The following is a 14,159-nucleotide window of genomic DNA, read 5'->3' on the forward strand; positions in this document are numbered from 1 at the left end:
TAATTGTTGGTGATTATGTAGATTACAAGATAAAAACAAAACTGAAGGAAATATCAGCTGCAGAAACATTTATTCCAGTGGGAAGAGCTGCCATATTGTTCAACAGATCACACTGAGCAGATGAGCAGCAAAGTACGCATGAAAGACGAACATGAAGCTATCTGAAAGGCTTGTGTTAATGCAACCACATTCCCATGTTACACATACACACGCCCACACACTCAGACCGAGTTATTGTGTGCCGGCGATTGTCTGTACACCTCCAGCATCGGGCTGACAGGTTGTGCTGATTCTTCGAGCTCTGGAGGGAGGTTTCGCCGTAGGCTGACTATTAGAAGGTTGAGTCAAATTTTAGGCGGTAAACAACTCAATGAGCTGACATGGGAACAGCGCTCTTGAATGTTAGCACAGTCGATGGGCACTGGGAGTCCTTTCTACTCTCCTACTTTGATTTTGGTATAAAAGCAGTTTCTTTTGTCCCCACTCTGGTCCCATGGTTGTCAAATTTCTCCATTGTTGTCGAGGAAATTTTTGTATTTTTCCTTTTGTCTTGACTTCAGTCAGCCTGTAGAGCATCAGTTGAGCAGGTTAGTGACAACTGAATGTGATTCATAAAGGGTGACGAACATAAGACTGTGGTATTCAGACACGCACGGAGTCATGTTCAGGAATCTGGGAAATGCACAGAAAACGAGGCATTCTTTTTAGCTCTTTAACTGTCATCCACACATACACAGGAAAATGCATGTAGAAATCATGTATAACATTCCCAGCAATTGGCTCACCTTGTCTTTATTATGGCTCAGGAAAAAGCTGCTGTTTCAAAAGTTCAAAGCAGCTCCCTTAAGTTCCTCATTCTCTTTGTGAGCTCTCTTTTACCCTCTAAAAATAAAATGAGAACGTTGAATGCATTTTCTTATTTTTTTTACTGTTGTAGGAGGTTAGGTTATGTGTATACATATGTATGTCCCAGTGAATGAATGTGAGAGTTTGAATTCGATGTGTTATATAATAATCATGTGTACAGCATGCACATTGAGTTAGATATGTGTTTTTTTTTGTTTTTTTTAGCTAACATACTGTAGACATTTAATGTTTCTCTTTGACTTCTGCTGTCAGGATGACTCCATCCAATCTGTGGTGACGTCCAGTTCCCACCCCACCTCTATCCCTCTTCTCATGGCTTGTACAGCCAACGTAAAGACAGTGGTGGCCAATCCCATCATCTACCTGACCAATCTGACTCATGACATCTTGCAGACCATAAATGCACTCGATTCTCCTCCACATCCTGATGTTGTTAACAACGAGGTGAGGCTGTTTCTTTCTTTCTTTGTTTCAAACAGCAAAGACTGAGCTTTGTTTTGTTGGTAAGAGTTATATATTGCATTTTTATTGGACCAGGCTGTAATACTGTGAGATGTGTTCAATGACACAATAAAATATGTTAATATTCTACACTTTTAGAGAACGCAGTACATACATGTGCTGGTGTTAGACAGCACTGCGGACATTCACATTTCATTTTTACAGTTATTGTGCTACAAACAGTTATCCAATTAAACATCCTGAAGATGCTAAGAAGCATTAGCATTCGTTAGAGGTCATGTTTGTATCAGATAGATGCATTTACCTCCAGTATTCGCTCTCCTTTCAACTTTGCTTTACTCTTCCTTGAGAAATATCAGTTTAGTGAAGTGAGTGTGAACAAAGTTCAAGTTCTGTTGCTGTAAAGCCAAAAGAATTTAAGCAGCTGAATGGAATTGCTGTCAAATCTGGCACCACAAGAAGTCTCTATCATATATATAGAAGAAAAACATGCACCTTCATTAAACCATTAAGGCTAATCCTTTTAATTATGGTTTTCAGATCTATGTGATGCACACCCTGGCTGCCTCCTTGTCTGCCTGTATATATCAGTGTCTGTGTGATGGACACACCTACAGGTAAGTTTCACAGTATTTGCTAAATACAATTATTTCTATTCCTTTGTCTTTTAACCCTCTAAGTTATCCTGTTGCAGAGGCTATTCCCCAAAGTAACAGCAGCTTTATACTGAAACTGAGCACACCTGTAACCTTGAGCTAATTTCAAGGCATCCATTTTTAAGTTCGAGTTTATTGTGGGTATCCACAGGTCAACATCTGTCCTGGCAAAATTCTTCAGATTTAATGTCTTCAAGCATTGCTTGCACACAAAAAATTGATGATTATTCTGTTAGGAGTAATCAGATTTTGTTTTCCTGCGCTTAATATTAAGGACAAAATGCTGGCCAAATTATGTCAAGTTGTGTCCTCCAGTACTGTGGGAGTGTTACAAAGTTTTACAGTTTATTGGAGCAGAATCAAAAGAAATAATGAGGAACTACTGGTAACCAAGTATACGTAATAATGAGAGGGGAATGCACACATACTGTACAGTTTAGGTCAAACAGTACAAATTTAATACCAAAGTAAAAAATACTTCACAAGGTTATCTAAGCATAGGCTTTATTTCTGTTTTGCTCAACGCTACAGTGTTGTGGTTTCACCCTCTGATCCCAAGCAGCTCAAGGGCGTCAGCTGCTACAGTCACAATTTCGTTGAAAGTGAACTCTTCTTTCACTGCAATATAAAGTCCTACGCCTCCATGTAAACAGCACAACTTTAGCTGGAAGTTTAAAAAAAAAAAAAAAAAGCTCAAAAATGTCTTATAACAAAGCTATACTACCAGAAATCATAAATCATACTTTTCTACTTGCATTTTAATTTGCTTCCATGCTTTTCTTCTATTTATTCAAGTATTTGCAGTTCAGCTCAGTTAAGCAGAAAGAGCCTAAATCTTTGTCACAAGTCTGTTGGTCGCTTATTTTTACTGAATCTTGTTAATGCAGGTGATGTTTCTTTGTTTGTTGTTTTGATGATGATTATTTATTTTGATATGTAGAATAAGGTGGTATTGCTAAAATCATTTGATTACATTTACCAACAGAATGACATGTAACACAGTTTTATAGACTATTGCAAAATTTACCGCTTTTCCCATTTTTCCCATTTCTTGCTATGATAAATGGTGGAGCTTTGCCATGTCTTCCAACCCACTAGTGTGTTTTTTCTGGGGTCAGAAGGTTAAAGCATTGAAATAGAAATGTGGAGGTTTGCTAACCAGAAGTATGACAGGCACTTGTCTGTTTTGATCATGTGGAGTATGAATTATAAAAGCTCCAACGGTGCCGTTTGCTATTCTTATTGTAAATACTTAATTAGATTTTTGATTTTGACAGATGGGAAGGACATTGTTTATTTAACACTCTTATGTACCATAACTCCCATTCACTTTGACAACAACCCAGTTGGATGGATGACTGAATGCGTGTGGGATTCTTTTTTCTTTTCTTTTTTTTTTTTTAATAACCCATTTGGCTTGTAACTGTGCTGTTATGTGAGTTCCTGTCATGATTCTGCCAGATTGTTTGAAGATGTACAGAAAAAAATTAACACATTTCACCAGACTGGGACCTTCAGCGACAGTGCTGTGACCCCAGTTAAAGAACTGCTGGGATCAGTTATATTAAGTGTCAAAAGGGGGGATTTTTCTTTTAAAACTAGGTGACAAAACATTCATTATTCTTTCAGGGCAACTATTTCAGACCTTATACAACTCTAAGTGATGTGATTAAACGAGCACTTGGTTTTGCATCTTCTTATCTACCATATACTTTACTCATGCACACTTGCACAGCTGTCTATCACTTACTTCTGGGAGTTGAACAGTCTAACTAAATTAGAAAGGCTATTTCTAATTTAACACTGTCTTTGTTATGGTAATTATGATATAAGCTCTCCTGGTGTGTCGCAGCAGAGGTTTGATGAAATGCTGCTTCTGCTTTTTCCTCTTGAGTGTCTGGCTGAGTGTAATTGTGTGAATTTTTAAAGAGTTTTTTGCGGGATCTAGGTTGCAGGGGTTGAGTGTTCCTAAGTTGACAGTAGTTTAATTCATTTTGTGCCCTTTTTTTTTTCTTCTCTCTGTTATCACATTAGTGTCAGCTTAATTTGTTTAATATGTTATGAAATCAGTCAACATGTATATCCATATGATGCCCTGAAGCCCTAGTGCATGTGTGCAGTGGTGTGTGTGTGTGGCTTTATGGATTCAATTTGTTGTGAGAAATATGTTAGGAAGAGTGACTGCTGCTCCTCCTTTTGAAAGACATTCCCTTTGACTTTTGAATTCTTTTTCATGTGGAGGCAATTGGATTTTTTTCACAGAAGCTTAAAAGAGTACTTACTGGATGTTAGAAACTTAGTAGACTCCCTGGCGGCTCAAGCATTCCATATTCTCTGTAAAAAATTTTTAAAAAATTCTTCTTCAACCATCCAAGTTTTTTTGGGTGCATGTGTTGAAAAGACAGTTGACGTGAGAACTTGAGTACTGATGTTTTCTTCATCATGAGTTATTTCTTCTCTATCACCAAACAGCATAGATAGACAGCTAACCTGAGTTGCAGCCCATTAGTATTTCATGTCTCAGCAGAACAGAGCTTGACAGCGGTGCCGCTTTCTTACAAACAACATCCCAGAATTCAGAACAAATTTAAAACATTTAAAGTAAAACGTTTTGATATTATCTATTTATACCACCTAACCCAATTTTTAAATTTTCACTTTTTAGCACTGCTTTTCATGTTTAATATAAATGTTTTGCTCTGTGCCTTCATAGTGACTCTGGGGGGTCCATTTCTTTTGTCTGTTTTCTCCCACAGCCATGTGAACCATTTCACAGGGACGGTGTATCAGAGTGTTTTGCTGTCTCAGAAGCAGCCACTCAGAACTGTCAGCATGGATGAGTCTGTTCAGCCCAACACTTCTCCTGCTCAGTGGCCAGGTAAATCAATCACAGCAAACCTGTATTTTTGTTTGAATTTGAAAGAAACATATGTCTTTCATTCTCTAGACATCAAAAAATCAAAACCCACTATGTACTTGTCAACTTCAGTACATGTACATTAAGCTCTAAGCCCTGTCTTTTCCACTATAGATATAAGCTGAAAATCTTGTCATAAATGTATGGTTTCATTATGTTATTATGCTTTTGTATGATTGATTCTGTAGATGTATACTTTCCTTAATCAATGTGTTCACAACGTGTACACATAACAGAAACTTTATTCTTACCCCATATGGATTACATAATCCAATTTGATTTTGGAACGCCTTTCTACATCAGTTTGCTTTATACTGAGGAAACTCTTTATTTTCCAGAAATATCTTTAGCTCTTTAACACATCAAATTCAAACTGATACCAGATATGTGTTGCACAAATATGTTTGTTAAAAAAACTTTGGTAACTTAAAGGGCACTAGGAGAAGCAGTCCTACCAAAGCTAGTGTCTTATCTCTCAATTCTGAATTGACATCCAACTTTAATGGTCTCTTCTCTTGTTCAAGTTTCATAAAGTTCAGTCTTTTAGTTTTACGTAATCATCAAAAACAGCACAGAGAACAATTCTCTGCCTCAGCGAGAGGAATTAATGAACTAATTGATTTCAATAGGAGGAAGTGGATTTTTTTTTTTCCCTTTAAAAATGAAAACTAACTCCTTCATCTTTGATCCCATGTCAACCATAAAGAGTGGGTTTGTGTCTTGGTGTATATGTTTAAATGTTAGTGGGATAAAACACATTTTTTTAGAAACTTCTCTCTGCATTCTTGATGACATATTATTGGTACTATGAGTATATATATCTTACAACACACTTTTGTCATTGAGATTGTGGCAGCACATCAGGCAATCAAAGAGCATTTTGATTAAAAAAAAAAAGCCACTTAAATTGCATTCCGCTGTAGTTTTTACAATTTTTCAAGCAGTAGATTGAATTAACATTTGGTCGTCTGGCGAGTGTTTCCATCAGCAGGATGATATATGTGAAATTAGTTCAACATAAATGGCAAACATCCAACTCTATGCAACAGCGTGGCTCCTTGATGTGGTTTTTGAAAGGTCTGTAGTATAGAAAATAAGCCTTATTGGACTTAATTCTGCGCTTCAAATATTGGGACCAATTCTTTGCACATCTTCATCTTATCTTGGGGTGCATTGCCAAGAATAAAAAATAATGCTGCCAAACTTATCCTTTAAGCAAATCTGTACTTTATTTTACAAGTGACTTCATGGTATTTTCCTTTCCTGTTTCTTAAAATGCAAAAAGCTTAATGTTGCCATCTTCTGTTTGTATTTGAAATTTTATGTGCTGGGTGTTTGTAAAACCTATACTTGGAGTGCTTCTGCAAATCCTGCTGTCTTTCTGTCGTCTTCTTCCTCTCTGCAGGTATTGCCTCCCTCATTCGTCTGTTGAGCTCAGCAGGTGAGGAGAGCCAGCCAGGCTTAGCTGTGCTGCTCTGTGAGATCCTGACTGCTGTCTTCCTCAGTCTGTTTGTTCACGGCATGGCCACTCACTCCAGCAACGAGCTGTTTCGCATCGTGGCCCACCCTCTGAACAGCAAACTGTGGGTGACGGTGTTCGGAGGAGGCGCCCGGACCCCTGTCATCGAGAAACCCTGCAGCCCAGCAAGAACACCCCCACCAGGTGGTTGTTTGAAGTAGCTAGTAGCTTCCCAACAGTGGGGTTTTCTTTTGGAGGTGACCCAGTAGCTAAATCACATCAGTCCTGCTAAATTAATTGGGTTCCCGTCTGTAGGTCAGAGTGAAATCCATCAACCTATTGGTGTGAAAGCTGTTTGCCTCACACTCTGTCATGGGTAGCAGAGAAAACCTGATTTACTGCAGCTGTAACTGTATGTTTGACAAAATGTAAGCGTTTAGAACAATTCTTTTTATAATTCTTCGGAATGTATTTTAATATTTCAGGACATGTCAGGTTTACTGTATGTTGCATATGATGTGAAAATGCACAAGTAGGTAGGCTTGTAATGAAGAATTTAACACTTTATCAACATTTCAGTCTCACCAAGCGGCTCGGAGAAGAAGTCTAGACGATTCAGGCTTCTGTCATCACGTAGTGGATCCAAAGAAGAGTCTGGAACAGACCGTGACGGTCCAGCCAGTCCCAGGCATGGCCATGTTGTGGAACAGGAAGCTACCTCTATCTTTAAAGAACGATTTGTTCCTCCAGAGCTCAGCATTTGGGATTATTTTATCGCCAAGGTAATCCAGAATATCAATAACACGCCCTGAAAAGTCCCTGTTAAAACATGACCCTTCATATATTCTTCTGTTGTTTGGCTGAAGGTTTTTTGTTGAGATAATGTTGCATATTCTGGGTTCATGTATAATAGAATTATTAGATTTGGATCTCAATGTAATTATATTAATTCGGCAATCTAACTACATACATCTGCTAAAATGCTCCATAATAAACTTAAGTGGGAAAAAAATGTGGGCTTTTATTTTCCTTTGGGTGTTTTTCTGAAGTTAGAACAGCGTGTCTCTGGTTTAATGATTTTTTTGTTCTGTTCTTTTGCATTTTAGCCTCCATTGCCACCATCAGAAAACAGAATTGAATATGACTCTGAGGACAGCCTGGGCAGCCAAGATGAGGATGATGATGACGATGAATATGAAGATGTGTTTGACCCCAACTCTCCGCAAAGAGAACATTCAAACCACAATTCATACAGGTAATGACACTGCGCTGAGGAGATATTACTGCCAACAGTGACTCATCCTCACCTCAAGTCAGCTGCCTTTATTAGACCTGAATGTGTTTAGAGCTGTTTGTGTCTTTCCATTGACTTGCTGCCTATAAATTTGGCTCCACTTTCAGTCTGAACACACCTTGATGTCCCCAGTTTCTTAAAGGTGGCTTTAGAAGTGTAATCTGATTTGTAATGCTTTTTTTTTCCCCTTTTAAGTTGGTGTTTGATGCGTCTGGCCATGGTTCAACTGGTGTTGGTCAACCTCAAATCCTTTTACCCAATGGCAGGATATGATCTATTAGGTAAACACTAAAATACATCACACACCCTCTGATGTACCATCATCCAGGATGTAGATAAGTGCTGCCCTATTTTTCAGTGCATGTCCCGGCTAATCTTATTGCCTGCTTCTTTTTAATGTAGACCTGCCGGTGGGCTCTCCTCTCTGTCATGCTGTGCTAAAGACGCTGCAGCGCTGGGAGCAGGTGCTGCAGAAAAGGCTGGAGATCTTCGGGGGCCCCCCTTCTAAATACATTTCCACTCACCTCCATGATGAAACGGCCACACCTGGTCCTGCTCTGCTCAGACACAAAGCCCTGTTTGAGCCCACCAACACCCCATTCAGGTAGCATCATAAGCTGAGAAACAAAAAGGGGAAAGTGTTGGTAAAAAGTTCAGTTTCTTTGTCTTATAGTGTTTATTCAGCCAGAGCTGTTAAGATGTTTGTGTATTTCCAGACAAACCAACTACCTTTGCCTTTACAAGATCGCTTCAGGCCTTCACATATGTTGCTTCGCACCTGTATAACACATCCTTGATAGTAAATAGTTTTAGAAAAATTCACATAGACCACAGTTTTATTCCTGTGCAAACTCACCGCTGTAGAATTCCTCGAGGGCAGTACACAGTGTACTGTAGGGAAGCCACAGCTATGTGCCTTGCCTTGAGCTCCAGATATGTAAAGTTTCCAAATGAAACATTACACTTTAAACACTGAATGAAAACAGCTTTCCATTGTAATTCAGAGACCTGAAACAACTGATTTAATGGGCATTTGTTTTACAATGAGCAAATCTTCTGTTCTTTTCAGGACAAGCCACCACTCAGCGCTGCCAGTGAAACGTTTATGGCAGTTTTTGGTCAAGCAGGACGAAGTGCAAGAGACGTTCATTAGAAACATCTTTACCAAGAAACCGGGCACAAATCAGGTACATGACGTTTACACCATGACAACCTGCTGCATGTAGCATCTCCATATTTCACTGCTAGCAACTTGATATTAACATTCAACATTAATTGTCACTGAATAACACATTAACTGATTTATGATGAAATTCACAAGACATCTGTATTTACCCGCAGGCAAACTGCATCATTATTGCTTTTACATCTCTGTTGGCTCATTTGTGCTTATTTTTTTGTTCTGCATGCCAGCCACATGTATTATTGCTACCTCTATGCATGTTGATGATTTAATTTTTCATTCATATAATTACACTGTTTTATTAACAGCACAATAATTCAGTCTCTATGTGTGTTTGCATGGATTACCACTGGTTGTTGTTGTTGTTGTTGTGTGTTTCGTATGCGTGCGTGTGCGTGTCTATGCTGTGCTGCTTCCCCAATCATTAAAGTCGGTTGAGGACCAGACTGACAATATGAAATGTTCAGGGATGGACGAGACAGGAAACAATCAGGTACTGCCTCTACAGATAAATTATTGTGCTGTATTAGTACAGTAATTTATCAGCTTGATTAGTACATTATTAGACTGTAATGTGTAAATAATACACAATACATTAGTGTTGTGTATTACTTGTGGTGTTGGATCGGCTGGGTATCAAACCTCAATATCTTTTGCTGTACTTGCCAGATTGAAACGTCAAAAGTGAAAAGGTAGCACCAAATGCTTCATGAGATTGTATTTTTAAACGATTTATTTATTTATTTTTGTTTTCAAATAGCAATCTGATCCCATAGCATGGCACACATAATTAAATTGAAAATTGAATGTCTTGCAAGCCAAACTATGCAATTTGCTTGTTAACGTGCTATTTTTCGTAAATGAAAGATGAATTAAGAAATGCAATCTCACATGTAGGGACTGAGAGAAAAGTCCTTCTAGATGGATTTGGTTCTAATTGCCAGTAAGGGAAGCCACTGCGGTTTCATAGCTGTTTTACTGATCCCACAGTTAACCAGCACACTTCAGTCTGATTGGCCAGAGCGTCACTCTAAAGATGGCGTCAATATCACACAAAATAGTTTTTCACTGTGAACTTAAAGCTTTGCAGCCTGCAGTACAAAACCTTTTATAAGAGAACTTTTGTAGTAGGTTCATCAAAATGTGTGTTTAACAGCAGTGCTTTTGATTTGACAAGGCCGATGAGTAAACAGTATTGTCCTAAGTACAGATATGACAGCTTATGAAACATAGTTCACATCACCATACTATAGTTTACATGGTACAAAATGTACTGTTGGTTAGATATTGGAACAGGCACATGGTGTGACTTGTATTTGCCTGTTACAGTAGAGTAGTAAATGCGGTCTGTCACATTTAATCGTAAATGTTAAAATTCTGATCTTGACAGAATACAGTACATGTTTTTTTAAGGCCACAAACGCTGAATGTTCCTGTCAGAGTTTGATATTAATCTTACATTTAACTGTCTAAATATTCATGTGAATGTGAACCATAAATCTTAAATTGCACCGTACACTGAAGCATCATAGAGGTTTTCTTAATCTTCTGGCTCTCAGTGTACAAGATGCCACGTTATGGCAACTCCATTTGGCTCAGTGTTAATTAACTGAGCTCTCGGAGGACAAGCTATGAAGCTGAATAGCTTCTGATTAATGGGCCCAACACTGTCGCAGTGAATCTGCATCCTACAGGGATTATGTGCTCGGCGAAAATGGCAACCCACCATATTTAGATTTCTGCAAGTCAAGTTTTACTTCATTCCATCTGACAGAAAAAGACATGGTCTTTTCCTCTTGAATAAATTCAGTGAAGACTTTAATTGAATTTCATGCTTTAAGGATGCCTGTCTCATTTTGAGTTACTTTGGCATCAAAATGTAACATCTCTATACAATATGCAAAGCTAAAGTATAGCCCACAGTGCTGCATGCATCCCAAAGGATCTGTATGGTAAAGTGTGCACTTGTACTCTAGGGATTTTGTGCTCATGCAGTCTAATGCTAATAACCCAGTTATATTGGCTGCTGCGGTTTACAGTGTAGCCTGATGCACCTCGCATGTCTTCTATCTCCCTAAAGGAACGAGAAACAAATGCATAAAGTACACAAACTATAATATATAGTGAGGAAAACGGTGTGCAACCTTAAGAATATCTCCTACAGCAAAAACAGACGCTTAATTTAATTACCCTGTCTCATGGATCTTGTCAGGTCATTGGTTCTGTAGCATGAAAGGAAATGTTACTGTAAATAGCTGATGTATTTGTCTGCAGGAAACATTTAATAATGTTTCAGTTGCAACTACTGAGGTGGTAATTTTTGTTTCTTCTCCTCTCTGCAGACTGAGTCAGATCTGGGCAGCCCTGGAGGAAAAGCACGCATCATCCACAAGGAATCTGACATCATCACAGCGTTTGCCATCAACAAAGTAAAAGCCTTTTACATAGATGTCACTTAACAACACAAAATACTACAGATAAGAACAGTGCATCTCCAGCTGTCACCTTCATTGATTATCAGTCTATCTTTCTAGTACTCATCTGATCATCATGTAGAAACTGTTCTTTCATCCAATAAATGTCATTCAGTTTGTTTAGTATGCTAGAGTAAATCAGTACTATGGAAGGTTGTGCAGTTTTCTCTCACTATAAAGACATCGAGATACAAACATCATTAGACATTTCCACAATGCAAAAATATTCAAGCCACATTTGTGTCTACTGGAAAACTCCAAACAAAAGCGCAGCGGCTTCAAAAAATCTGTTAAGTTTATTTAACTTGTCATGTAACCTTTTGTGGGAGTTTCCCATTTACTGAGAAATGCGCTCCCAGCGATGAATCCCGCCTTCAGATGTTTTCTTTGAGAATATTTCAAAGCTGCTCTAATCAATATTTTTATATTAACAGTTGGTCAACAGCTGTGTAGTTTATGAAAGAGGTTGCTTTTAGTGATGAACCCTCAGAGGATATAGACCAAGATGTAGATATTTCCCACAGGAGTTGGTACTGATCAAAAACAGCAGTGACAAGGAGACTGAATGTGAGGCTAATAAGCAGTGAAAAACACAAAATAAATGCTCATGTTGCTCTATGTGTTTGCATTTCATCCTCAAACATATCAGTGTGGTGTGTCCTAAAGTGGCAAAAAAAATCAATTAATGCTGCTCTAAGAAGTCTTAGTTTAACTGTGTATGGTAATAAGCCCAATAAACATATTTAGATTTGGATTTTCAAACTGTGGTGAATTCAGGCAAAAATAAAAAATAAATAGATGATGAATAATAAGTCAAAGCTTGCCTTTGACCATGGCACTTTCAAATTCAAGACAAATATAATTATGTGTGTATATATAAATAAATGTATCTATCTCTATCTCTCGAGGTAGAGATAAAGTAATTCTTTCAACCGACAGCACAACTCTTACCCGATATCCTGGCCCTTTGATGTGGTTGAGCCTTTGTTGTCTTTGTTTGATAGAAGAAGCAGTTCAGACTGTGATGGCCTTGATTTGAATGTGGTTTATTTATCTGTAGTTAAGCTCTCCTTAACAGTGATGAAAGGAAAGGTTCCTCAGGTCGTCAATAAAAGCAAAAAAAAAAAAGGTCGATTTTAGGAGAAATTAACTCGCAACAGTAGGGCTGGACCCGAATATCCAAATATTCGTTCGCTACGGCACTATCCGGGTATTAATTTTGGTAAACACCACCCGAATAGCCGGGTGGCTGCCGACTCTGAAGTCACGCCTCACTTCGTTGCATAAACACAAGACAAGATGCTGAAGACCGGTGTTTGGGAATTCTTTAGTTTAACTAAAGACTAAACGAGGGCAAAATGTGGACCCGGGAGACGAGACGAACGGATCCGAATATTCGGGCCGTCTCCGCCCCCCCCGTCGGACGTTACGGGGCGGAACGAATATCCGGATATTCGTCTTTAATAGGGCCCGAATATTCGGAGGCCAGAAACCACTATTCGGGCCAGCCCTAAACAGAAGTCTCTTGTGGGCTGTCTAATGTTTCAAATTTTGCAAAATCCCTTAGACTCAACTTCCTTTCTTTGTTACTCCTCCTCACTGTCTTCCACTTCTTCCTTTCCTCACTTCATGCCTCTGTCTTTCTTGCAGGCAAATCGTAATTGTTTAGTCATGGCCTCCACCCATGACATTCAGGAGCTGGATGTGTCCTCCATCTTGGCAACGCAGATCTTGACATGGATCGATGATGATGAGGCTGAGGCCAAAGGGTAAGAGACCAATCTGTGTGTGTGTTTATGTGTGTGTTTGCATATACACACTGTAGTTGCTGCGACTAACGGCTGTTAGTACTGGCAGAGTAGCATCAACTCACCTTTTCACCCCCATAACAACAGAGCTAAATTGAGTGTAGGCATGAGACAACGTGACTGGTTTATTAATGGCTGTGAGACTGGTGCACATGCTTCTGCAGTGTTTGTATCCCAATCTACATGTATATCTGTGCATTGCTGCTTCTTTAAGAGAAATGATTTCTCCTTTGGTTGTTCTCCTTTTTTAAGGACAATAATCTTCCCTCCACTTAGAACACAAGTAATCTCTCTAAGCTAAACAGCCCCGGATCTGTCGCTAAAATAAACTATATTTTCTCGTGTATCGTGCAAATGTCACATGCACTAAATGTAAAGTGAGGATGCTTTCAGAAATAATTTTATCAGTTCACTTTATTAAAAATGTGGTAAACAGAGAAAAACTAAATCAAATCAATATTTGATGTGACCACACTTTGCCTTTAGGACAGCACTGGCACTTGTGCTTTTCAAAGCACTTGGTAGAGAGATTGTTGAGCCATTTTCCAGAAATTGCCACAGTTCTGTGAATTTAGGTTGTCTCCGCATGAACTCGCAGATTCATTCCATGGTGTAGAGATCAGGGTGTTGTGGAGGCCATGCCAGCTGTTCCAGAGGTGCTTGTTCTCCTTGTCGCTAAAGATATTTTTTATAGTGTCGCTGACTGTATGTTTGGAGGTTGTTGTCTTGCTGTAAAATGAATTTTGGACCAGTCAGGTGCCTCCTTAATTGATAATTATCTGAAGTACCTGTACATTTTGTACTGTATTATTTTTCTGTCTGTAGCGTTGGTGGAGATGACTTCCTGGTGGTTCATGCACGAGATGACTTTGCCACCCTCCACGGCACCACACCTTACACCCACAGCAGCCCTGGCACACCCATCAATGTGCCGTGGCTAGGAGGCATGCAGACTGGCAGGGGCGCAGCTGTGGTAAGCTCTAAACCTGAATTTGTTTGTGATAATGTGGGAATCTAGAAGACCAGTCTGATACATGCT

General features: G+C 39.0%; 1 protein-coding gene across 2 annotated transcripts in view; it reads left to right on the forward strand.

The window, feature by feature from the left end:
- The window catches only part of LOC110949950 (dmX-like protein 1), a 56,841-nt gene that overhangs the window by 30,461 nt on the left and 12,221 nt on the right, over positions 1 to 14,159 (forward strand). Inside the window, exons 32-44 of one of the 2 annotated variants that reach the window (XM_022192293.2) lie at positions 1,120 to 1,311; positions 1,870 to 1,946; positions 4,742 to 4,863; positions 6,308 to 6,565; positions 6,941 to 7,143; positions 7,468 to 7,616; positions 7,851 to 7,936; positions 8,058 to 8,259; positions 8,725 to 8,842; positions 9,269 to 9,331; positions 11,181 to 11,267; positions 12,963 to 13,081; positions 13,946 to 14,093. In XM_022192293.2, coding sequence (XP_022047985.2) covers positions 1,120 to 1,311; positions 1,870 to 1,946; positions 4,742 to 4,863; positions 6,308 to 6,565; positions 6,941 to 7,143; positions 7,468 to 7,616; positions 7,851 to 7,936; positions 8,058 to 8,259; positions 8,725 to 8,842; positions 9,269 to 9,331; positions 11,181 to 11,267; positions 12,963 to 13,081; positions 13,946 to 14,093 — 1,824 coding nt within the window. The remainder of the gene's footprint in view (positions 1 to 1,119; positions 1,312 to 1,869; positions 1,947 to 4,741; positions 4,864 to 6,307; positions 6,566 to 6,940; positions 7,144 to 7,467; positions 7,617 to 7,850; positions 7,937 to 8,057; positions 8,260 to 8,724; positions 8,843 to 9,268; positions 9,332 to 11,180; positions 11,268 to 12,962; positions 13,082 to 13,945; positions 14,094 to 14,159) is intronic. The other variant, XM_051950562.1, reaches the window with a different exon arrangement.

The sequence above is a fragment of the Acanthochromis polyacanthus genome, chromosome 7, assembly GCF_021347895.1.
Source record: "Acanthochromis polyacanthus isolate Apoly-LR-REF ecotype Palm Island chromosome 7, KAUST_Apoly_ChrSc, whole genome shotgun sequence".
NCBI lineage: Eukaryota > Metazoa > Chordata > Actinopteri > Pomacentridae > Acanthochromis > Acanthochromis polyacanthus.